The 26,204-nt window shown below is 45.6% G+C and overlaps 1 protein-coding gene across 3 annotated transcripts in view; it reads right to left on the bottom strand.

Moving 5' to 3' along the window:
• Positions 1 to 670: 670 nt before the first annotated feature.
• Positions 671 to 26,204, bottom strand: part of LOC311624962 (lipopolysaccharide-binding protein-like) — a 47,360-nt gene continuing 21,826 nt past the window's right edge. Inside the window, exons 1-15 of one of the 3 annotated variants that reach the window (XM_084888686.1) lie at positions 21,818 to 25,247; positions 21,032 to 21,146; positions 19,683 to 19,811; positions 18,666 to 18,821; positions 16,885 to 16,948; positions 15,514 to 15,577; positions 14,377 to 14,468; positions 13,447 to 13,623; positions 11,609 to 11,806; positions 10,182 to 10,352; positions 7,897 to 7,964; positions 5,428 to 5,473; positions 4,514 to 4,577; positions 3,790 to 3,866; positions 671 to 2,676 (exon numbers count right to left, since the gene is read on the bottom strand). In XM_084888686.1, the coding sequence (XP_084744812.1) occupies positions 2,644 to 2,676; positions 3,790 to 3,866; positions 4,514 to 4,577; positions 5,428 to 5,473; positions 7,897 to 7,964; positions 10,182 to 10,352; positions 11,609 to 11,806; positions 13,447 to 13,623; positions 14,377 to 14,468; positions 15,514 to 15,577; positions 16,885 to 16,948; positions 18,666 to 18,821; positions 19,683 to 19,811; positions 21,032 to 21,146; positions 21,818 to 21,941 (1,578 nt within the window). In that variant the 5' untranslated portion in view covers positions 21,942 to 25,247 and the 3' untranslated portion in view covers positions 671 to 2,643. Of the gene's footprint in view, positions 2,677 to 3,789; positions 3,867 to 4,513; positions 4,578 to 5,427; positions 5,547 to 7,896; positions 7,965 to 10,181; positions 10,353 to 11,608; positions 11,807 to 13,446; positions 13,624 to 14,376; positions 14,469 to 15,513; positions 15,578 to 16,884; positions 16,949 to 18,665; positions 18,822 to 19,682; positions 19,812 to 21,031; positions 21,147 to 21,817; positions 25,248 to 26,204 lie in introns of those variants that run through there. The other 2 variants (XM_084888687.1, XM_084888688.1) reach the window with 2 other exon arrangements.

Genomic DNA, 26,204 nt, shown 5'->3' with positions numbered 1-26,204 from the left:
AGGCACTAGAGGCTAAATATTTGTACACTTCCTGTCCCAGGCCAGCCTTAGATCAGAGACCGTTGAAGAAAGTCCCAAGGCCATGAATCGGTGACCCTCAGGATGATTTGGGAGCTGTGTTTCCTGATATTTCTCACCAAAGTGAGTTAATGCCTAAGGCTGGGGCTAGAGGATAAGCTGTTTTGTGTTTATGCAAATGCCAGCTCCAAATCACTGGACTCACCTTTCCTTTCTTTTAGATCTCTTGGTGGTGGTTGTGGAGACCAGAGGGACAGAGAATTGAGAGGGAGGTCCCCACATGAAGCCTCACCACAGCGCCCCCTCCCGACCGCTCAGAGCATCACGGACTTCACTCTGCACAAGAGGTCAGGGAAGCTTGGGGTCCACTTCAACCAGCTCTGCGTCTTGACAGCAGCACCTGTAGGGGTCCAGCCCCGTGTCCGGAATGACTTTAGTAACCAAGAATTTTTCTCTTGAATTTGTAGCTGCTTATCACTTTCCTCCACCACCCATTTAATAAACCTTACCAACATGCTTTGTCTGCCTTTTGAATCAGCATCAAGCCATGTGCCAGCAAGATGGCCTGGAGAAAGTGGGTCACGGGCCAGATCTCGTTTTCAGACCTGGAGTGTTCTCACTCTCCTGAGGTTTGGCACGGGGGTTGTTTAAAGTGTTCAGTTAGGACTAGGAGGTGAGCAAAGGATGGTAGTTGGTTCAGATTTAGGAGCCATGACAGTTGATGTGTTGAGGGGCAGTCAGGCCAAGGCTTTGGAAAGAGTAGACTAGAGAGACGGATGCTGATGTCAGAGAAAGTGGGGTGTCCTGGAGCTCTGGGGGTTGGCTCATGAAAAGCTGCCTGCTGTGTGACCAAACTGTCCAAGTTTGTGGGATTGAGGGTTTCCCAGAACGAGGGACTTGGATTGCTAAAGCCAGGTAAGTCCTAGGCAAACTGGGATGAGTTGGTAGACTTATCTGGGGTGTAAAATGCAGGGTGTCAACTTGAGAGGACAGGTCACTGTGAAGGTGGGAGCAGGGTGAATGGAGCAGCTGCCATTGGACCCTGGGGTCCTCGGGTTCTGGCTTTTTGGAGATCTTTGGTTTAAAATTAAAAACTACCACAATGTGAGGATGTGTGTGCATGCATTAATTTTTTAATCCTATTTTACAGATAGGGGAGTCTGTCCATGAGGATGACCCAAAGGCCATTTCTGCATTTGCAATAGAAACATGGGCTGGGCTGAGCAGAATCCAGGCTGTCTAGTCTGCCCTAATTTGGCACCTTGATGGCCTCTACTGCAGGGGCAGGCATTCTTCATGGCTGACATTTTCCACTCTGCCCCCAAGCTGCTTTTTCTGTCTTCCCCTTCTCTTTAACACCTACCCAAGGCCCTGGCTGGGCCTGTGTTACTCAGTGGTTACAGTATAGGCCCACGCACCAAAGGGTTGAGGGTCCAATTCCCAGTCAAGGGCATATACCTGAGTTGCAGGTTCTATTCCTGGCCCTGTTCCAGTCACATGCGGGAGGCAACCAATCAATGTGTCTCTCTCTCACCGGTGTTTATCCCCCTCCACTCTAAAAATAATGGGAAAATCCTCAGATGAGGATAACAAAAAAGACCTACCCAAGGACTATTGGACCCATTTTAGTCACTGGTAGCTGCCTGAAAAGATGCCAAGAAAAAGAATCTGGGTCCACTTAAAAGTTGGCAACTGGTAATTGCTGCTATGGGGACACCAGGCACATCCTGTCAAATATCTGGTCATATTCCTGCTTCTGTGAAGCAGGAGCCACCCCTGGTCCTCGGCCTGCGGAAATCAGGAGAGCATTGCAACCAAGGGGACCCGGGAACCCGGCGGAAGGTCGAGGAGGCACGATCCTCGCCTGGGAGCTGCAGGGGCCTGGAGGCCTGGGGCAGCAGCTGGTGGGAGATTCGAGAGTCGGGAGTATGGAAAGATGGGCAGATTGAAAGTTCATTTTAAAAAGGCAATTTAGCCAGACAAATGTTGGAAATGGGATGATGGTGAATACAGTTTGAGCCTTCAAGGAGTCACTGATAAGTATATTGAGAATGTCATGTTGCTCAGTTTTGTATACAGGGTCTTTTTGTTTCAGGTAGAACTCCTTTCAACACTTCTTATAATGTGGGTCTTGTAAATTCCCTCACTTTTTGTTTGTCCCATCTCAATAAATACACACCAAGGAAGTGACAAAAACAAGGCTGAGCTCCTTGTATCTGACACCTGCTCCCTTAACCATGGCATCAGATGACAGGTACAACTAAGGTGTTCCACATGTTTAACCTTGAGTAGGATGCTTTGGGCTGCGTGGTGACTGGACACGGTTCATGCTTTTTCTTCACCAAGGTTTATTTTAGCACCAGACAGGTAAGGAGATGGGCTCAGCTCCCCAGAGTAAAGCTGAGGACAGCTGCAAAGAACATGTAGGGACATGGGGAGGAGGAGGAGGATGAAGCTGGGGAAGGTGTCCCATGGTCAGGCAGGCTTCCTGGTGGTTAGTGTCCATGGGGACAGGGACACTCCTGGGAGAGGAAACGGAATGGTCACAGCCACTGGGACTCCACAGGGCAAGTCCAGCTGTGGTGTGTCCACTCCTCCAGCCACAGGAGCTCCTCGGTCTTCAGTCTAGTCAATGTTGGCACCTATGAACAAGAAGTTCTGCAGAGAAGACAAAAGGGCAGACAGGAAAGGCCATTATCTGAGTTGCATAGGAGCTTCCTGGAAAGGAAACTCAGGGAGAGGCAAGTTATCAAATAAAAACCCAGTTAGTGCAGAAACCAAGACCTTAGGCTTTTATAAAAGGAGGGTCTTTATAAAATTGTCCTTGCCCTAGCTGGTTTGGCTCAGTGGATAGAGCATCAGCCTGTGGACTGAAGGGTCCTGGGTTCGATTTCAATCAAGGGCACATGCCCAAGTTGCAGGCTCAAGCCCCAGTGTGGGACATGCAGGAGGCAGCCAATCAATTATTTTCTCTCATCGATATTTCTATCCTCCATCACTGTAATCAATAAAAATATATTTTAAAATAAAAGTAAAGCTTATCAGCTGTTGGCCCCCAATAAATTTTTGCATATTCTAAGCTTCTGGTTTCTGGAAGACATCCATAACCACTCCAAAATGTTTTCTCCCAGGGAATAATGTATACTCGGGTACTGCTGGAATTCACTCCCCTCACATAATTCTGAGGATGTAGTCCTGGATTACCTTAGAGTAAAAAATATGATCAATATGGTTTTTTTTTTTAAGAAGAAGTTTTAAAAGAACATGAACAGTGAAGACGTTGCAAACTAGTACTTCTGGATTTATATCAAATTGTCCTATGATTGTCCCTGTCCCCTGCCCTGATGGGTTCCTACCACTAGAAGGCATGGCCAGTTTTTCTCCAGGATCATCCCTTGCTGCTGTGGGTAGGAGGGCTGCTCAGTAGCCCAGTGGAGACTCACTCCACCAAGGACATTGAGGACTTCTTCAGGTGGCCTCTCCTCACCTCCAAAGTTTTGCATCTAATCCGATGGCTTTGCACATCCTGCCATACATGGCTAAGGACCTTGCACATTGTACGTGTTCAATTAACATTGGACTTGCATTATTGAGAACTGAGCTATTGTGTATAAACCCAGATTTCAGATCATCAAAACCTACCATTTATACACCAAAATTCAAAACATTTTTTTCTGTGAAAATTAGGTCTAGGACCTAAGTGGGAGTTAAGAACTCCCCCTAATATCCATCAACCCAAAAGCAGCCCACCAGGCCCCACTTCTCACTGACCTTGTGGATTTGGAGCTGCACGCTGTTGAGGTAAGTGTCCCTGGGCAGAGGCAGTGGGAAGCCTTCCTCAAGCTTTTCTGGAAGATAAACAGCAGAGTGGGCTGGACAGAAAACACTGGGAGGTGGGAGGTGTGGGGAGACAGAGATTGCGTTTGCAGCCAGGCAATGAGAATGGACCACTATAATGGAGACTACTGGTTTCAGGGCTGTGTGTGTTTTTTTCGGGGGTTGGGGGGAAATACACACAGGCAAACACTTGGAAAATGTGTTTCTATCCCTTCAAGAGCCTTTCCTCAATCATCACCCAAAGTGGCCAGCCCTGGGCTGTGCAGTTTCTATTCAGGGACTTCTCCCCAAGGACCACAGTCCTGACCTGGCTCAGGACTCACGGTGTTAACTCCAGGTGTTCTCCATGTGCTGCCTGAGATGTTTCCTCTTGGGTCTGACTCTTTGTGCTTTGGACTCAGCTTAGCCCTCACCTCCTGGGGTGACCTCTAAGTCATGTGCAGTGCCGCCTCCTAGCTCCTGCAGCCCCAGTGCTTCCTCCTGTTGTGGCGTTGATCAACTTCTACGTATGCCTTTCCCACAAAGTGTGACCTCTGAGGGGCAGTACCCCAGACAGCACAGAATACAGGCTCAATTTGTTAAATAAATGAACCTTAAATGCTACAGAAAGGGCAGAATTCAACCTTCACACGTGGCCGTCAGTAGCAGCTATTCTTACCATTGAGAGAGGGAAATATGATGTAGGATGCATAGTAATTGAAGATGGATTCCAGCAACCTCACCTGGAACAGGAGGGGCCAGAGCAAAGGGGTCAAATGAGGCATGAATAAAAGTGAGTCCAATAAAAGAACAGCTGCCCCACCTCTGGACACATCGACATGTCATTCCATTTACAAAAGAGGTTGATTGTCCTATCACTACCACAGATAAACAGCTCCCTGTTCGCAGTCCCTCAAACTCCCAACTCTTTGAACTTCATTCTCCATAACTGCATGCAAGCTCATTTTAAGGCAAAATGACCGCAGCCGTCATAGGGCTGTCTACTTTGTGTGCATATTTTAAAGTTTGGTGGCAGAAATAGTAATGTGGTGGATTATAGAGTGCTGCCCCACATCCTGCTGGAATTGTTTTATAATGTGGTGCATGCCCCATATATTATCTCAAAAAGTCTCAATTTTGAAACCCATCAGGGATTGTGTACCTGGGCCACCATTATTACAATAATGAACATACGTTGGGAGCTTATGTGAGACATTCTGTCAAAGCGTCTTACTGAATTCATTGTCCCATTTTATATGACAGCCCCCATTTGAGGTAAATGCTATTCCCATTTTACAGTCAGGGAAACTGAGGCTTCAAAAGGGTGAGTGATTTGCTAAGGTCACTCAGCTAGCAAGTGGCAGAGCAGATCTACGAGCCTAGCTCTCTCTCTCTTCAAAGCTCATACTCTCAGTGTCCCTGTCCTGTCGCCCCTTGAGCCCTCAGGCAATGCCTCTGTCAGGCTGGTTAATTTTCAGATGAGTTGTCTCATTTCCAGCAAGACTGCAGTGCGTCTTCTGGGACCTTGTCACTTCTTGAACCCCGTGATACCTGCTTGGACAAGACAGTCAAGAAATACTGAAAACAACTCACATTGAAGGAATCGATGTTGGAATGTTTCAACTCCAATTTCAGCTTACTGTGCAGAGAAGAGAGAAGCATGCTCACTCCAGGCCTTGGCTAATACTTTTTCACACTGGGGGGTGCAGTCACTATGGGCAAGGGCATTTCAGGGCTGGGCACCCAACGGTTCCTCTGCAATGTAAGGCTTTAAGCATGCACTATGATTTAAGAAGTGGCTTTAAAAAATGTGTTATCTGAGCACTTTTGATAACTTGGAAGAAATGATGATGACATAAATATTAACTGGAAAAAGTGGAATATAAAAAATAATGCACTGTATGTTTCCAGTTATATATAAATGTATAAAAAAAAAAAAGGACTGGAAGGAAACATGAAACTATTAAGAGTAATAGTCTCTATGGGGCAAGATTATGGGTGATTTTTGTTTAAATTTTTTAAACTTTTTTTATCTTGCCAAGAGCATGGATTATTTGTATTGTATAATATGGGAATAGACAACAAAAAATGGAAAAGAGGCCCTGGCTGGTGTGGCTCAATTGGTTGGGCATTGTCCCGTGCACTGAAAGGTTGCCAGCACATACAAGAGGCAGCCAGTCGATATTTTGCTCTCACGTTGATGTTTCTTTCTCCCCTTTCTCTAGAGTTCAATTTTAAAAAAAAAATTATATATATATTAAAATTAAAAAACCAGAAAAGAGAGGCACCACAAATGGTGATGGCAGGCAGCTGGCAGCCACTGGAGTGAAGGAAGGCAGAGGAACTCAGCACCTGGATTGCTGTCACTATAAAAGCCGAACACCAATTTCCTCATTGCTCCCTTTGGCTGCTGACCTGGTTCCCTTGTTCAGGGATTCTAATTACCCTAGACCAGTGGTTGGCAAACTCATTAGTCAACAGAGCCAAATATCAACAGTACAATGATTGAAATTTCTTTTGAGAGCCCAATTTTTTAAACTTAAACTTCTTCTAACGCCACTTCTTCAAAACAGACTCGCCCAGGCCATAGTATTTTGTGGAAGAGTCACACTCAAGGGGCCAAAAAGCTGCATGTGGCTCGCGAGCTGCAGTTTGCTGACCACAGCCCTAGACAGCTCTCTGCTTTCTGCTCATGAGGCAGAGTAATTTTAATAATTCCAGAGTAAATTATTGGGTGAGATCCTCTGCTCACTTTGCTGTCTCCTCAGACTAAGCTCTTGGCTGGCCTCCCTGATACTGCAAAGACCACCGCCCCATCCCTACCCCCCTACCCCCCCTCCCCGCAAGCCAGGTCTATGCATACACTCAAATTCAGGCACCTCTAAAAGCTCACCATTAACTTATTTCTTTTTTAAAAAAATGATATGTTTAATTGATTTTAGAGAGGGAAAAACATTGATGAGAGAAACATTGATTGGCTGCCTCCTGCATGCCCCTTACTGGGAATCAAGCCCTCAACCCGGGCATGTGCCCGATGGGGAATCCAACCTGCAACCTCCTTGTGCATGGAGCACTACCAACTGAGCCACACTGGCTGGACTAGCTTTTCTTTTTAAAGACTTCTTGCGGAAATCTTCATTTGAATGGGGTTAGGCGCAGGGGTCTTCAAACTACGGCCCGTGGGCCACATGCAGTCCCCAGGGGAGTCTGATCCTGCCCGCCAGGTTTTTTGGGCAGTGAGCGCAGCCAAGGTGTTACAGTAGGAATTAGTAGTTCATATAGTCAGGCCCTCCAGCTCTCTGAGGGACCGTGATCTGGCCCCCACTTTAAAAAGTTTGAGGACCCCTGGGTTAGGGCATTCCATCAATCAACAGACATCTAAACCTGAGGCCAGGACTTTGTTCTTCTGATGAACCCATTGCACCTGTACCTCAGCAGGGAGCAGCAGCCAGAGCAGCTAAGACATGGGGCACAGGTGAGAGAGCTCTGGAAGAGAGGACCACTAGGGCCAGTGCCAACCACTGGGGGGCGGTATAGTCACTGCTGTTCAAAGCCTGAACTCCCTGATTAAATAAATACTTTGTCTATTGATTTGGGTACTGCGATGGAGCAGTAAGCAGTGGCTTGGGGCACCTTTAATCCTCCATCCAAAATCTGCACTTTCTGGTGTGTAATATTGACATTTTTTTCAATCTTGTATGTAAAGTCCTTGCAAATACAGCTCCAAGCTCCACCCTCTCCAACAGGACTATTGTTCCTAAGCATTCCCTTTGCAGAAGTTTCAGCTCCTTCACTGGTGCCTATGAGGGGAAGTGAGGAGCCCATAGTGATGGGGAACCTGAAGGTGACCTCTGGCACCTGGCAGCTCTTCTCAGCTTCTGGCTTTTCCCCTGAGGCATTGCCCATGTGCATTTTCCAGAGGGGCCAGATGAGAGAATGAGACAGCCCCAGTGGAGACTCCTGTTCCCAAGGGGTAGCTCCAGCCCTATCAGTGAGCCAGTCTCGATGCTCTGACCACCCATTCCACACCCTCTGCTCACACCCACACCCATGGCCTCTTACCTTCCCGGGGTCACTGAGCCAAGGACCCTGCTGGAGCTCACACTGACGGTGGCAGAGATGTTAGTTCTCTAAAAGGAAAAGGACACCACCCAGGTTCTCAGGCTATGTAGTCATTGTGTTGGCCCCCAGTCCGGAGACAAATCCCCAGAAATAGAAATCACGGCCAGATGTGGGACTTAGAGGCAGCTACTCAAGGATTATGGACTGAGGATGCAGGATGTTAGTGGTTCCAAAGCTAACTTTAAGAAAGGTGAGCTAAGATTTCTGAGGTTTCCATCTTTTAAAAAAAATATTATTATCATTTTATTTGTTTATTTGAAGTGGGGGAGAGAGAGAAAGAGGCATTCATTTGTATGTGTTTTTGTGTTAATCCTCACCCGAGGACAATGTGTCCATTGATTTTTTTTTATAGAGAATGGAAAGGAGGGGAGAAACATCGACTTGAGAAAAACATATCAACTGATTGTTTCTCACATGCAGTTGGTACATGCACTTGGCTGGACTCAAACCTGGGACCCTTCAGTCCACAAGCTGATGCTCTATCTACTGAGCCAAACCGGCTAGGGTGTGTGTGTAAACGCGCGCACGCAAGCGTGTCTTTCTCCCTACCTAAGTCTCTTTGAAAAGTTGTGGGGAGGGGAAATATCCTCAGGTGAGGATTATCACACACATACATACTCACAAAAAAGAGAGAGAAAAGAATAATGAGGAATAAGCCCAAACTAGAGTCAGAGTATTCAAATTGGGAGACCTACAAGCATGACTTTGGAGCAGACTATCAAGGGAAGTTCAGAGAATATCTGAGCACTTGTCAGATCCTCAGCCCTTGCCAGAAATAAGATTTGCAAATGTTTTCTCTGATTCTTTGGGCTGTCTTTTCACTTTCTAGAATGGTGGTGTCCTTTGAAGTACAAGCTTTTAATTCTGACAAACTCCAATTTACCTATTTTTTATTTTGTTGCTTGTGCTTTTGAGTTGATCTGCCTAACCCAAGGTCATGAAAATGTATTGCTATATTTTTATCTGAGAGTTTTATAGTTTCAGCTCTCACAGTTAGGTCTATGATACTTTCGGAGTTAATTTTTGATTATGGTGGTCTGACTTCATTCTTTTGCATGTGGATGTACAGTTGCCCCTGCACCATTTCCTGCAAGTCTGTTCTTCCACATTTAATTGTGTTTGTTCCCTGGTTGAAAATCAATTGACTATAAATATGGGGAATTAATTCTGGATTCTTAATTCTATTCTATTGATATTTATATCTATCCTTGCACCAGTACCATACCATCTTGATTAGTGTAGCTTTATAGTACATTTTGAAATAGGAAAGTATGAGTTATGCAACTTTATTTTTATTTTTCAAGATTGCTTTGGCTATTCTGGGTCCCTTGAATTTACATATGAATTTTGGAATCAGCTTGTTATCTGGCAAAAAAAAAAAAAAAAAAAAAAAAAAAAAAAAAAGCCAGCTGGGATTTTGATAGGGGTTATGTTGAGTCTATAAATCAATAGCAAGAGTATTGCTATTTTAAGAGTTCTTTAAATTTTATATCTTCTTTAAAAAGATAATTTGATGACTTTCATTTATAACAATTTAAATAGGGTTATGCTTTAAACAATTTTTTTTATAACCAACAGCAGCAAGAAAGCTAAAATTTTCAACTCAGCTGGAGTGAATGACTTTTAAGGTTTCTTAAAACTCTGATAATATTAACTACTAGAGGCCCAGGGCACAAAATTCATGCACTCGGGTGGGGGTGTGTCCCTCAGCCCAGCCTGCACCCTCTCTCAGTCCGGTACCCCTCAGGGGATGACTGACTGCCGGCACCCTAGGGATCGGGCCTAAGCCGGCAGTTGGACATCCCTCTCGCAATCCAGGATTTCTCACTTCTTACCGCTCAGCTCGCTGCTCCTTAGCCCTGCCATGGAGGTGGGGGAGGATCCCACCACCACCACTGTGCTTCCCAGTCCTGAGCCCAGCTTCTGGCTGAGCAGCACTCCCCCAGCTCCTGTGTTGAGTGTCTGCCCCCTGGTGATTAGTATGCATCATAGCAACTGGTTGTTCTACTGTAATGGTCACTTAGGCTATTATATATAGAGATATAGGTGCCCTTGGGAAGCCTGGCCATTCAGATCAGAATTGCAAGGCCCACTTATTCCTCCAATGGAAATAAATAGTCTCCAGCATCTATCAGCTGTGCAGTCTCCTAGTCTTTCAGCTGAGGGAGGGGCTTACACCCATGGCAAACATAACCCTTTGTTGCCCCAGCCAGAATCAGACTTACCGCCCTTAGTTGGAAGAGTGGCTCACGGTTAGAAGAGTTGGGCATGAGGGCGAAGGCCTGGATGTTCATCACTGGCTTGAAGGTAACATTTCCAGGGGTGAACATCAACAATGGAGCTGATTCAGGTGAGATCTCAAGTTCTATCTCTGTATTGGGGTATAGCCTGGACAGCTGTAGAAAGAGGGCAGAGACTCAAGGGAGGGCAGAGCACAAATGGTGGGACTCTAGTTCAGTCTCTAAGGGCCTGAGATCAGCAGTGGAAATATCACAGGATGGAGAAACTTGTATTTTCCAGAACTCCTTTTCAATAGATGGCTATTGTGGTTGGAAAGAGTGTGAGATGGGTGAGACACCAAATGGGCATGTTCCAATAAGAATAGATGGTTGCCTAGCTGTTGTGGCTCAGTAGTTGAGTGTCAGCTTATGAACTAGATCACAATTCAGTTCCTGGCCAGGGCACATGCCCAGGTTACAAACTCGATCTCCAGTGTGGGACATGCAAGAGGTAGCTGATCAATGATTCTCTCTTATCATTAATATTTCTATCTCTCTCTCCCTCTCCCTTTCTCTCTGAAATCAATATATATATATATATATATATATATAATTTATTTATTTTTTAAGAATGGATGGTCATTATACTTCCCTCTATGCTGGCCAATTTGTTTTAACTAGTGTGCAAGTTTGGGGCTGAGCTGAATTGCCTGGTTCAAGAGAGGGAATGCTGAGTGCTTTTCTTCACTCTGTTGCTGCCTCCTTTCAGCTATGCTCTACATCACATATGTCAAACACAAGGCCCGCGGGCCAAATCCAGCCCGCCAGGCCTTGCAATGTGGCCCGCACCACGCTGTCATCACTGCACTCCACTGTCAGTTTATGACATTGTCAGTTTATGACTGTTCAGTAAACCATTCGGCCCGCGATTTAGGCTGGATTTTAGATTTTGGCCCCTTCTCTGATTGAGTTCGACACCCCTACTCTACATAAACATCAAGCAAATATCAATTATTAGCCTGCTAACATGCCCCATTTGTGCCTTGGAAGGAATCTGTACATTGTAATGGTTGAGTGCTGTTGTCTCCCATTGACACAACTCAGTGGGGCAGGTACTATTGCTGTCTCTCTGACAAATGAGGACACTAAGACCCAACAAGGGTGAGTTCCAAAGATAGAAAATAGCAGACTCACAATTTTTTAATTCTGAATTAAAAAAGGCAGTCTGAATCCAGATTCTCCATATTTATGCCATAAGGAATCAGAATGATGGGAATTTTATACAAAATAAATGAACAATTTTTTTCTTTAACCACTGTTTTAATAGGTAAGCTGTTTGGAGAAAGTCTATGCATAACTCAAATACAAACTCCACTTTGGCCTAGGTCAAGGGGCTTGCCTTGTACTCTATGATGAGTAGGCCACGGTCTTACCTGAGGAATCACGGCCCCTAGTGATTTGGTGTGCAATTGAATTGGAAAGTCCAGAGGAATCTGCAGCAGAAGAAGCAGGTAGTTGCTTACGAAGCAGGATATCATGGTGGTGAAAGGTGTAGTCTCAGAGGCCAGACAGTTTGGGTTCCACCATTCTTTAGCCGAGTGATTGCTGAGAAGCATGTTTAGCTTCTGTATCTGTAAAATGGGAATGATGATAATGACACTTGCTGTACAGGCTGTGCGATGATTAAATGCGATAGTCTGTGGAGAAAGCCTGAAGTGCAGTACCTGGGCCATACTAAATAGTACTTAATAAATGTCTGTTATTGTTATTTATTATTTTTCAGGATGATCCCCCTAAAAGGCCAATGAGGACTGATCAACTCCACAATCTGGATTTAGTGAGCTTCCAGATATAGCTTCCCCCAAAATCTGTTTCTCACCACCTCTCACCTTTCTCTACCCACCTCATGATCTTTCAGCTTGTTTTGGGGAACCCTGCCTACACCTGTTCTTAGCCAACCTTCCTTCATCTCTTGTCCATCAAGATCCCCACTCTGTTCCTGGGCAGCTCCAATGGCACTTATCACTGCATGGGCTCTGGAGCTGTGCTGCTCAGAACTCCCTTCAGGGGGGTCAGCAGAGAGGAGGGCAGCTGGCTGCCACTGCCTCACCTTCAGGCCGCACAGCATCCACACCTGCGGCATGCTCTCCCAGGCAGCTCCCAGCCCTTGTGCAGCATGGCTGGGGGGGTTGGGGTAGGAGGTAGAACTGGAGAATTTTGTCAGGTAACTGCCAGGATTCGAAGAGACCAACAGGAAAGGGCGCTCCCCCATCCCCATTGTCCATGTGGCATGGCATCTCTGAGGGTCAGATGTACCGATGCAGATGGGGGATCATCTTATTGCCAAGGGATCCCTGAACAAAAAGCCCCTGCTGTTCTGTGGACTCAGGGGGAAGAGGTGGAGGAGACAGGGTGGAGGGGAAGTAGAAAAGTACTGAGACTGAAGAAAATCGTCTTTGAGACCTCTGTCCGGAAGGGGTCTCATCGGAGGCACACAGTGTCTTGGCTGAGGTGTCTCCTCCTCCCCATCCGTAAGGAGACCTCTGAACGGAGGTGTCTAGACTGGGAATGCTGATGTGCCAGTCTTGGGTTGGAGAGGGGCAGGGCTTGAGCTTCTAGAGACTGACAAGCACTGGCCCTGCCCAAGGTCTAATCTGGCCTGTGTAATTGCCTGTGATCATGTGTGAAAGAACACACGTAGGATTTTGGCTGGAGCCGACTCCTCACACTCTGCCTGTGTGGTCCTCCTCCAATCAGCAGGCTTTGCTCTTGCACCCCCACCAGTGTGGCTGAGACTTCCCAGAGCTCTGCAGGAGCATGTCCACCTGGCTGCCATTCCTCTCTGTTCACAGGTGTGAGCACCACATCGCATCATAGTCTGAGGGCTCTCCCACCTCCTTCTTCTCTCTTTGATCCCTCACAGGATCCCTAATTAGACTCTTATAAGTCTAATGCTATCTGGGCATCTGCTGCTCGGAAAATCTGTTCTAACACACCAGAGTCCACCTTATTTTTGTAAATTCCTGCCAATAATAGCTAACACGTATGGTGCGACAGACACAAGCTCTTTACAATCTCTCATAGAACCCCTGGGGGGGGGGGTCCATGTGCACAGACAGGGAAACTGAGGCATAGCCTGGCTTGGCACTCATTGTTGGGCATGCTCCAAATTCCACATTCTTCCCCTAGTTTCCTAGGACATCCAGAGAGGGTCTACAGTCCCACTTGGTGCTCTCTCCTGGACCCCCAGCCTCCTCCATCCTCTACTCACATCCTCATTTCGGATGGTGAAGTTCATGTGCCCAGCCTCGTGGTAAACCCAGCTGGCCGTGTTGAAGACGTACTGGGAAACTGCAAAGTAGGCCATGCGGTCATGCTCCGGGGGCAGCCTGATGGGAGGGGCATCAAAGGGGACTGGGGTGCGCTGGCTTCGGCTGAAGAATTCACCCTGGAGACAGAAGGACATATCAGTCACCCAGGGTTTCTTCCAGAGAGGCTGTCAGGCAGAGACATCCAAAGCCTGCCTGATGGAGGCCACCTGTGCTGGGAGGTAGGGGAGGATGGGGGGAAAGAAGGGGGCAGTTTCTCTCCAGAATGTGGGGTCAGGGGTCCTGAAAGATTCCCTCTGGCCCCACAACATCTAGGTCCTGACAGTTGCCTGAAATCCCTCTTTTGGTGGGAAGGTACGTCCTGTGTTCACTCTGGCTCAGGACACAGGACAGGAATGCCCAGCAGTGGTGAAAAGCGTGGACTCTGGAGCTTAACAGTATGGGTGTGCGTCCTAGTCTGCCAGCTACTGGGCAAATAGTAATAACATTGCTGCCCTATGTATGTGCTAGGTGCCAGGCATTTGCTAAGCACTTTATACACATCTCACTTAATTCCTATGGCAACTTTATGGGGAAGACTATTATTATTATTCCAATTTAATAGAGGTTAATTCTTACAAGATTCCCCACCACATAAGTGATAGAGCCAGGAATCAAGCTTAGCTCTCTGGACTCCAGATAGATTTACCACGTTGGTTCAGAAACCTTGTTTTAGGTTTTGTTCTGCCGTGCTGAGTATCAATCACATCTGCCCACTGTGGACCCTGGTCAAGGATGTGGACTGGAGAGGGAGGGTAGGAGCTGACTCTGAGAGATGCATCTGATTTCCTGCCAGTTCTCAGCTCCAAGACCCTTTACCCACAACCCCTTACCTTGAAGGGCGTGTCCAGGCCTTGGGAAGACACCTGGGGAGCTCCTACTAAACTGTAGTCAATGCCAGCAACCTGGTCAATCATCAGGGTGACTATGGAATGGGAAAGGGACAGCATTATGAACAGTGGCTAAACTCAGCTGTGCAAATTCTATTAGGGAGCTCCTTTCACATGGACAGTAGCCCTTGGTGAGTGGAAATGAGCTGGGGGCATATCCATGTATCTTCATTCACAAAGAGTACTTCATTCATTCATTTATTAATTAATTCATTAATTTATTATTTACTGAGCATAAGTTCAGAGAAGGAAATAATCAGGTAGTCAAGGAAATAAATGTTCAATTGCTAGTATGTTAGATGTTAGGTAGAAGTCCATGGGATGATGCCAGCCATACAACAGGAGTTAAATTGGGGGTAAAGTGACTTGCACAGTGAGTCAGGGAAAACTTCCCAGAGGAGGTGTTGCTTTGGCTGAGATCTGAAGGAACAGCAGGTGCTGACTGGGTGAAGGGGGGTACATGTGGAGGAAGGCGCTGGCAGAGGGAGTGATATGTGCAGAGATCTCGCAGCGTTATGGAGCACTGCATGTTAGAGGGATGAATAGGGACCAGAGTGGCTGGCTGAGTTGGGGAGGGGGGCAAGGTAGAGCTGGAGACAGCCCTGTGGTAGTCTAGGCCAGACCATGCAAGGCCTGGTCTCCCACAGCTGGCCCATTATTCTGAGAGTCAGAGGAGTCTTTCATAGATTTTGAGAAGAGGGGGAGACCTGACCTGATGTGTGATTGTAAAAAGTACCTGTGTCAGCCAGAGGGTCAGGGCTAGGAGGGTCCCCAGCCCTGCACATGGAGGTCAGAGCACCCCTGTCTTGTAAAAGCAACACATGATTCTCCCACATATTCCTAATTTTCTGCCCACCTTGTGCTCTCAGCAGGCTTGTGAGTCACCACCCTTAGTCACCTTCCTCCCCCACCTCTAAAGAACAGACCCCCCAAGAGGTGGTCATCCCATATCTAACTCTGTAAGATGGAGGGATGCCCAATGGGGAAAATTCTCCCAGGGCTCTTGAGGGGGTGGTGGTTCCAGGGGCACTGGGGTGCCATGGCATCTGATGGCACCCGAGAAGTGAGGGGGCTCCTAACCTGGCAGAGTCCGGAGATAGGGCTCCAGGTATGAGGATGTTGACATCCTGACGATTCTGCAGATCTGCCGAGAAAGTGGGTGACAAAGTCATGGGAGCCCTTCCTTCTCCCTCCTCCTGCCCCTTCTACTCTAGGGACCATATGTTATATCACCACCTTGTAGGTAGATATGTGAGGGGAGGGAGGGAGTCTGGTGAAAAAAGAGAAGAGACCACTACCCTCCCCCCCTCAACACCTGGTCACTGTCCCACTTGGGCTGGCCTCATAGACAGATGGGCCCAATTTAAGTTCCTAGAACCCGGTTACAAGTGGATGGTGGTCAAGTCAGCACTGCCCTAGGGTCTACCACTCTCTGACAGCTGAGTGGCAAGCAATGTTGTACATAAATATGTTGCTCTCATATAAGAGAGCAGAGGGACAAAGCAGAAGAGCTTCTAGGTACAAGAGGAAGCTCTTGAATTAGAGGCTACACCACCCCATTCCCCAACCCCTTTGCCTCCTTTTCCTACTGGGGTTTCTGTCATCAGCAAATCTGTCAAGGAGCATGGTGCCCAGTCTGTAGGCAGTACTAACTATGGCCACCAGAGGGCTTCAAAGTAAAGCCCTGGAGGGTCTGCTCCAGAATTGTATTCCTCAGTAGCCAATTTACTCCTCTGTAAGCCATGAATTACAGCTTGGGAGATCCCAGAAGCCCGTAGTCCTGTGGTTTCCTAATTCCAGCTACCTATTCCTACTCCATCTCTGATGCTCCAGGATGTGTGTTGATTTGTACAAATATACACAAAGGCCAAGGCCTTTTCCAGAGGTGAGAAATACTGAGGGCCAACTCCAGTGCAGTTCTCAATATGATGCCTTTTCTTGGAGTGGGTAGTCTTATTTAAGAAACATTTTCCTATCCTCAAGATGAGACAGATTTCCTAGGTTTATCCTCTAAAAAGTTTTAGATTTGTTTTGGCATTTAAATCCTTAGACCAGTGGTCGGCGAACCGTGGCTCTCGAGCCACATGTGGCTCGCAAGCCACGGTTTGTTGCTCTGTTGACTAATGAGTTTGCCGACCACTGCCTTAAACCATTGGAAATTGATTTTTGTGTATGGTGTGAGGCAGGGATCTGAAGCATATCTGACTTCTCCATATCTCTCTAATATTATCTACAACTACATATCAAACACTGTCCGTTTCAAATGCCCATTTAGATATGTGATCATTCACCTGGGGAAAGCCTTGAGGTTTGCCTTTGCACCACAAATGAGTAAGGTTTTTTTAAAGTAAATTCAAATGATAACCTACTTAAAAGACAAGACTATTTCCAAATATCAAATATGCACTTGTCAATGATTTTTAATGGAAAAATCTACTTATCCTTTTTTACCTCTTGTTTCAAGATATCTTTTATCTTGTTTTCAATTCTTTCATGGAAGAGGTTCAGGACCCAGCTGAAGAAAAGAGGAAAGAGAGTCAGGACCCACTGAATGGAGATTTCCAAGAGGACTACCCATAGATGTGACCTTCCCCATGTTATCCCAGGAAGATCGCAGCCAGATGACTTTAACCCAAGGGTGGGTGACTCTTGGATACTGACATACGCCCACCTTTTAGACTGGCAGAAAGCTAAACCTTTGATGATATGCTGTATTGACGGTGATGGGGGGAAATAGCCACTAACTAGCAAACCACGGCAAGGGCAATTTGCTAGTATATATTAAAAAGACAAAATGCACAAACCATTTAAAAATTTATCCTATAACTTATTTGTCCAGATGCCAATTGATATTATGCACAAGGTTATCCTTTGTAGCATTGTTTGTAGCAGCGAAAGACTGGAAGAAAACCCCTTACACTAAAAAGAGAAGTCTATCAATAGAGGACTAATTATTACATTTTAGTGTTTTCATATAATGGATACTTTGAAAAGGAAGCTCTTACGTTCAGGTGTGGAAGGAACAAGTGAATGACTAATTGCTAAGTGGCCAGATAAGTTGTGTGGTGGACTTTGCAGGGTACAAAGAATGGGTCTTACTCTCCTTACCATACCTTTAATAATGTAAATGTGTCCGAGTTCATTTGCATAGTTCAACATTCAAAAAATGCAAAGGGTACAGAATGAAACCAACCAACTCTCTTTGACAGGGAACAAATATTAAGTGTCTAATGTCTCATTCCTAAGAGTCTATGCCTGAACACGTAGATATTTTACCACTTTATGTTAACACATTTAGTAGCATGCTATAGAGAGCGCTATATCCCTAGCTTGCCTTACTTTGTTATGTCTTTGTAAGCTCTTCCAAGGTTCCAGCTCTTTCCAGGCTCCGGAAACACCCTTCCCTCCCTCTCACCTTCAACCCTTGGGGGTAATAGCTCCCTGCTGCTGCCAGTCTCCAGTGAATGTTCTCTTCATTAGATTCTTGTCAGTTAAGCCTTTTGAGTTGCCCTCTGTTTCCTGCCAGGGTCTGAGTGATGCAGTGCAACCAATACAGAGTAGGAGGCAGCAACCAATACAGAGTAGGAGGCAGTTGCCATCATTCATTCGATATTCACTGAGCATCTGCCCCAGGCACGTAGCTTTGAGATGCTGAATTTTTTAAAACAAATTCAAATGGTAACCTACTAAAGGCAGTCTTGCCAAGAGGTGAGCAAACTTTCTTAAAGGGCCAGATAGTAAGTATTTTTGGCATTGCATGCTGCATGGTCTCTGTGGTAACTATTCAACTCTGCTAACGTACTGCTAAAGCATCCAGAACAAATGCAAACAAATGAGTGTGGCTGCGTTCCAACGAAACTTCATCTACAAACACACGTGGCCTGCTGGATTGGGCCCACAGACGTTAGTTCACTGACCTCTGATCTTTTGTTTTTTTAATCCTCACCCGAGGATATTTTTCCATTGATCTTTAGAAAGAGAGATTGTAAGGGAGAGAGAAACATTGATGTGAGAGAAACACATCGACTGGTCACCTCTCGCATGAGCCCTGACAGGGACTGGGAATCAGTCTGAGGGCTGATGCTCTAACCACTGAGTACACTAGCCAGGGCTGACCTCTGATTTTGATGAATCTTAAATCTTGCTCTTCTGGTCCATCAGGGATAGCCTGTGGGCAAACTGGATGCTGAGGCAGTTCTGACAACTTCCAGCAAGTGGATGGGGTGACTTACCTTAGGTGTCCAGAAATGTGGATGCTGACATGGCCAATGGAGTTGCTGCAGTGGGCCACAGAGGCCATGGGTCGTCCAGACCTGTCCTTGCCCAAGTTCAGATAAATCGAGATGGAAGAACCATCCATACTCAGATCAAAAGTGCCCTGAAGGGTGCTGATTCGGAGAAATGAGAACCAAATGGGGAATAATCAGTCGCCTCCAGAAAGAGGAGCCAGGAGAACGCAGACTCAGGCTTATCTCTTAGCTCCCCATTAACCAGCTTCGCATCCTGCCTGAGCCCTGGTGACCTAAAAATCGAAAGGCCTTTCAAGGTGAGAGGCAACAAGCATTTATTTGAGATTAATAACAACAGCTACTCAGGAAGCATTGATAAGGCAGAAGCCCAAGCAATGTTTCAATCAGGAGACAAAAGCAATGGGTATTTATGAGAAAGGGAAGGGGAACAATGATTCAATAGAAGGAAGGCATTTCTATTACTGAAGATATAACATAGTGATATTAATTCTAAATGCTGTTTTTAAATTTAACTCCAGGAGGCATCAGTCATATATGTAGTCATATATCTACTGTCTTGTTATGTTTGCAAACAGTTCTTTAGGGCACAAGACTGTTTTAGGCTCAGTGCAAAGGTTATTTTGCCCCGTTTTAATATTCCAAAGGTTTGAGACATAAGACATGCAAGGCAGTTCCTCTGGCATGGCAGCTCCGGCTCTATTTTCAAGTGGCTTGGTTTATATTATTTTGACAGCCACTTCTTACCATTAACTAAGACATCAGTGTTTACTGAGAATTTGCTATGCGCCAGGCACACTGCAAATACCTTACATCTGCTATTGTATTTAATCCACAAATGCATCTGGGCTGGGTTATATTAACCCTATTTTATAGATAATGAAACTGAAGCTTAGAGGTAATCAGAGCTGGGACCTTTAAAGATTGGACATCTAGAAGTGGAAGTCCACAATAGAACCCTTGCCCAGAGCTGAGAGACATTCTAATCCAAGTACTACTTACACGAAAGCCTTTTTCACCTTCCAGTTCCCTTGAATAGACATGTAGTTATTGGACAGGGATGCTCTGACACCCCTCTTTGGGAACATGCTCAGATCGGAGTTTCGGATTTGGAAGCTACGGATTCTCAGGCTGGGAAAGGAAGGCAGACTATTAAATCCAGAAAAACTAGGGCCACATCAGTTCTCTGAATGAATCCCCAGAATCCTCTCCAGCCTCTCACACTGTCTTTCTGTTTTATAGACTTAAACCACAGAGGACAACCAAATCACTGTAACCACATCCTACGAGGTCTGCTGGGCTTTCCCTCCTCCAGGAAGATTTCCCTCAAGATCCAAGACCTTCCTCTCATTTGTGACACCTGCCTCCAATAGCTGCTCCTCCCCTTTGACTTCTGTCATGCTCACTGGGTCCACTGTATTCAGGAAATTGTCTCCAGGAAGGATTCCAAGAAGAGCCTTTTCTATCAATATCCCTAAGGGCTGACTCTGGACACTGAGGAGGTGGGGAAGAAAAATCCATGCAACTAAAGAGTGGATTAAAAAAAAGAAAGGAGCCCAGCCTGCATAGCTCAGTGGTTGAGCGTTGACCTATGAACAAAAAGGTCACAGTTCGATTCCCACTCAGGGCACATGCCAGGGTTTTGGGCTTGGTCCCCATTCCGCCACCTCCCCCCACCCCGTGCAGAAGGCAGTCAATCAATGATTCTCTCTCATCATTGATGTTTCTGTCTCTCTTTCCTTCTTCCTTCCTCTCTGAGATCAATAAAAACATATTGAGAGAGAGAGAGAGAGAGAGAGAGAGAGAGAGAGAGAGAGAGAGAGAGAGACTCTAATACTGAATATGTGAAAGATGGAGGAAGAATAAAGTCATTAAGTCTTTTGGGAAGAGAGATGAGGAATTAGAACTTGTTCACCAGGGACCAGGAGGCCCCCTGCTTTATTCCTCACTGGGGATATGTGTGGATGCTGTCCTCAAGAGATGGCATGCAAATAAAATGTGAATAGGTTCCAGAAAGACTCTAAGTCCTTGCTTACAGACCCCCACTAGGCTCTGGAGGGATGGATGGTATGTCTCAAGTAGGTTCCTAAGCTGGGCAATCAGGAGAGTGCCTGGGAGAGGGGAAATCCAGGGCCATTCCCTGCTGGGCTAGTGAAAGATTTCAAATGGTTTCTCTCCCATCCTGAAGATTCAGGAAACACATAGCACTTTCCAGAGGCCCCATAAGAGCTGTCCATAGTCCTTTTGCCTCTAGTTCAAGTGATGATCCTATGTTTATCTCCCTTCCCCTTGGCCTTAGGCCCCCATTTTTTCTCATCCATTGCCCCTGTGGTAAAGAATGGATACCTCACCTCCTAAACTCATAGCTCACACTTCCCATCCAACCGGCTTTGAAGCTTCCTGATAAATCAGGCACGTTGATGGTGGACAGTTCCTTCTTCAGGACAGCCATTCCATATTGGCGGGCTGGGAACAAACAGAGGGAGTTAGCTCCTTCAGTGGTAGGTATCGGTTGAGTGGCCAGGTTTTGGAATCATAAAAGGAGTGGGATTTAATGCAAGATTTGCCACTTACTGTTGGCATAATCCCAAGAAAGTCCCTTAAATTTCATAAACCTCAGTTTCCCCACATGTAAATGGTAATGATAATAATATAATAATAATAATACCAACCTGAGCCTGAGAATTAAATTAGATCATTAACTCAAAGTGTCAGGTAAATGGCAATCATTGTTATTTATTTATTCAACCAGATTGTGGAAGCAATGATGGAATACAATGGGACGTTTGAGGAATCATTTCCCACAGTGTGATCAAACCTTAGGGTTTTTCACCATTGCTTGGGCCACATGTCAACAATGCAGATACCTAGGCCCAATATCAGTCAATCTTGAATGAATCTCCAGAATTGTGTCTCAATAATTCTAATGTGGAGGCTCCACAGACCACCCAGGAAAAAATACTGATCTAGTCCTATCCTTAACCTTTGATAATTCAAGATGAGGAAATTGAAGTGTAGAGGGTGGCATGCCCATGGTTTCTAAGCCGGGCAGGGCACAACCTGAGATTTCAAAAATCCTGGTTACATCACTTTGATGAGCAACAGTGGGCACCAGAGGAATGATCAAACCCACTTACCATATTCCAGGCCTCTCTTGGTGATCCTGACCACAAACCCAGGATTAGAAGCTCCTTCTCCAAACCTGGATATCTCTGCTAGCAGTAGTAGGGCCATTACCACACAGTGTGGTCTGGTCATCATCTTGTCCTCAGCTTCTTCCTGGGCAGAGGTTGGTCAGAGTCTCTTCGTAGGAGCCTCCCTTACTGAAGGTGACAGCAGAGACTGAGGTGCTTATAAACCCAGAGGCCAGATGAGGAACTGAGCCAGCTGGGAATGAGAGCAGGGAGGAGTCAAGGCTTTGGGGCAGCCCAAATTTCAGCAACTTGAGATGGGGAGAGGTTGTGGTTTATTTTTGGCCTGTGAGTAGCAAAAATGGTGCTCTAATTTCCAGCTTCTTCCTCTTCCAAGCACTGCTGAGAGCCAAAGGAGCCTCCCCACATCACCTGGCTCTAGCTGACACCCTCCATTCATTCCTCGTTATCTACACAGTGAAACCTAAACACCCAGCCTAGCAGTGAAGGCCACCACAACTTGGCTGCGATGCACCTCTCCAACCTGAACTTCCACTGCCCAGCCTGCTGAGCCTTCACCCTGGCTTTGCTGTTCTCTACTTATATTAAGGAAGGCCATCTCAATTCAGTCTGCAAATACAACAAATGGATTCTGAAACTCTAGGCTCCAGAAACTTTTGATGTTCTCTTGCCTACATTGTTTTTCAGTCAACTTATTAAGGTACTAGAGGCCCAGTACACAAAATTCATGTATGGTTAGGGTTCCTAAACCTGGCCAGCAATAAGGGCAAATCTGTGGGGCAATATGTGGGTTGATTGGGGGGCCCCCACTTGCCAGTCCTGTCCCCAGCTGCCGCCACCAGTCTCCTTCCTTTGTGGGGTGACTGGTGGGGCAATTGGGGGCCCTATGGGCACCACTTTGGCTTGCCTGGGGCCTGCAGGCTGGGAGAAGCTCCTATGTTGAACATCTGCCCCTGGTGGTCAGTGTGTGTCATAGCAATTGGTCATTGTTGTTCTGCCATTTGGTCGATTTGCATATTAGGCTTTTATTATATAGGATAAGTTGCATTCAATAAATGCACACATTTTAAGTGTACAGTTCAATGAGTCTTGACATATGTCTACACCCATGTAAGCAAATTATAATAAAGATTTAAAATTTTTTAATATCCCAAGAAGTTCTCACAATGTCCTTTTCCATCTCCTATTCCAGAAAACCACTGATACGTTTCTGTTACCATTTATATTGCCCACGCTAGAACTTCATACAAATGGAACCATCCAGTACATCTGCCTTTCTGACTGGCTTCTTTTATGCAGCATTATGTTTTGAGACTAATCCATTTGTTTTGTGTATCAACAATTCATTAATTTTTATTGTAGTGAGAACAATTCTTTTATTACATTACATTTTTAATTTTCTTCAAAGAGGAAATGCATTCATGGTTCAAAAATATATCAGACATAATAAGATGTGAAAATCTCAAGTTCATCTCTCTTTTCATCTTCCCAGTTCCAATCTCCCTTTCATCAAATCAACATACAATCCACTGTGATAAGTGCTAGGAGACATAGAAGGTGCTTTGAGAGTTTATATTTCAGGGCTTATGGGAACATAGAGAAGGAGCAATTAAGATAGTAGAGATGCTTGAGCTTGGTTTTGAAGTACACGTAGGAATTTAGCAACTGAGAGAGAGAAGTTATCCTAGGCAGAGAGAATAGCGTGAGCCAAGTCATGGAAACCTGAGGGAGCACTGCACATTCCAGAAGGTACAAAGACTTGTGGGAGAGACAAGGGTGAGGAGTGCAAATGGAGGAAAGGTGGTGGTAGAAGAGGAGGCTCTAACATGGGAAGGGATTTCCTTTTGAGAGGCCTTGTTATTCAGTCCTTGAAGTATAAACATGGAATCGTTTTCAGTTTCCACTAATTGATACTCCTGATGCTATCTTAAATTCTCCTTTTTCCTGAATAGGGGGCTCCCTTCATGACATCTCAGTACCCATTCCATGACTTTTCAGCTGTGTTTGGTTTAATTTAAGATTTGGTCCTGTCCAGGGAGAGAAACCAAGATGGCGGCATAGGTAAATGCCTAACTGCAGCCTCACACAACAATTTCAAAAAATACAACTAAAATACAAGATGGACATTATCCAGAACTACAGGAAAGTTGATTGACTGAAAATTCTACAACTAGAAGGAAAGAGAAAACCGGAAAGAAAATCAGAGGAGCTGTAAAAGCCTAAGATACAGAGACACGGTGCATGCGTGGGGAGAGGACAGAGCTGGAGAAGAGGGGGTGGCTGAGTGCCTGGCTGGTGTTCCATAGCGGGAAGGAGATAAAAGCTCCAGACTGTGCTGACCCCCAGTTCTGACTGCACTGAACCCAAGTTCTGGGTGAGACCCTGGGGACCCAGGCTCATACAGAGGGATTCCAAGCTGTAAGGCGGAAACTCAGGGGAGCGGAGCGGCAAAGGCAGAGTCCTGGAGGTGCGCACGTTGTGTGCAGAAGACAGACTGTTGACTGTGCCGCTGAATTGCCCTAGCGGGAAGGAGACAAAATCTCCAAACTGCTCTGAACCCCACTTCCAACTGCACTGAACCCCAGTTACAGGCTCATTGGGGGAGAGCCTAGACTGTCTGGTAGTGGGCAAAACTCGAGTGCACTTTTCTCTCATAGGTGCTTGCAGCAAGTACCAAAGGACACTGAGGAACACTGAGACTCAGGAGCCTCATAGGGAGGGGTTGACGGAAGCCAAGGCTGTAGGCTCCACCCTGAAACTCCGCCCCATCCAAGCTGAGCACAAAGGCTTTTGCAATTTTCCAAGTCTAGTCGATAAGGCTGTCTCCCAGCATAGACACAGCTGATCCTCACAGCCAATTGACCTGGAGGTCAGTTCCTCCCAGTGATACCAACAACAATCAAGACTTAACTACAATAAGGCTGTACACACAGTTCACAAAGGGGTGCACCAAGAGTGTCTACCTCAGGTAACTGGGAGGCTGACCCACAACCATATAAGATACCTTAGCAAACAAAGCCACCCTACCAACTCAGGGAAGCAGCGAAAATGTCGAGACAAGGAAACAGATCACAAACGAAAGAAATGGAAGACAACAAGTGACTGGATATAGAGTTCAAAACCACAGTTATAAGGTTTTTCAAGAATTTCTTAGAAAAGGCTGATAAAATAAATGAGACCTATGAGCATATGAAAAGGGATCAACTAGAAATAAAGAATACATTGTCTGAAATAAAAAATATTATGCAGAGTCCTAAAAACAGAATGGAAGATCACAAGAATCAAGTCAAAGATTTGGAATATAAAGAGCCAGAGGACACTCCTCCACAGAAGCAAGAAGACAAGAGAATCCAGAAAATTGAAGATAATGTAAGAAACCTCTGGGACAACTTCAAGCGAACCAATATCAGAATTATGGGGGTCCCAGAAGAAGAGAGAGAGCAAGATACCGAAAGCCCATTGGAAGAAATAGTGACAGAAAACTTCCCCCACCTGGTGAAAGAAATAGACTTACAAGTCCAGGAAGCGCACAGAACCCCAAACAAAAGGAATCCGAAGAAGACCACGCCAAGACACATCATAATTAAAATTCCAAGAGCAAAAGACAAAGAGAGAATATTTAAAGCAGCAAGAGAAAAGCAGGTAGTTACCTATAAAGGAGCACCCATACAATTATCAACTAATTTCTCAACAGAAACCATGCAGGCGAGACGGGAATGGCAAGAAATATTCAAGGTGATAAATAGCAAGAACCTAAGCCAAAATTACTCTACCCAGCAAAGCTACCACTCAGAATCTAAGGCCAGATAAAGAGCTTCACAAATAAAAAAAAAGCTAAAGGAGTTCATCACTGCCAAACCAGAATTATATGAATTGCTGAAGGGGGTTCTTTAGGAAGAGGAAGAAGATAAAGATAAAAATTATGAACAATAAATATGTAACTATCAACAAGTGAATCTAAAAACCAAGGGAATTAAAAAATCTGATGAACAATATTAACTGGTGAATATAATAGAATCAGAGGTATGGAAGGGGAGTAAACATGATTCTTGGGGGAAAAGGGAGTGGGGGGGTGCGGGAAGAGACTGAACATAAACCGTGCACCTATGGATGAGGACAATGGGGGGTAGGAAAAGGGCAGAGGGTGGGGCGGGAACCTGATGGAGGGAAGCAATGGAGGGGGGAAAAATGAGGAACATTTGTAATAATATAAACAATAAAGATTTATTTTAAAAAAAAAAGATTTGGTCTTGTCCATATCAAATCTCATTCTCATATTCCTAATATTTTCCCTCAACTGCCATGAAGGCTTCCATTGTTCTCATAGCTTGGAGTGAGCAAGCATGTGTGTTTGTTCATGTGTTTGCATGTA

This window comes from Pipistrellus hanaki, assembly GCF_964339955.1.
Source record: "Pipistrellus hanaki genome assembly, chromosome: 6".
Taxonomy (NCBI): domain Eukaryota; kingdom Metazoa; phylum Chordata; class Mammalia; order Chiroptera; family Vespertilionidae; genus Pipistrellus; species Pipistrellus hanaki.
This window is presented reverse-complemented; position numbering and strand designations above follow the sequence as displayed.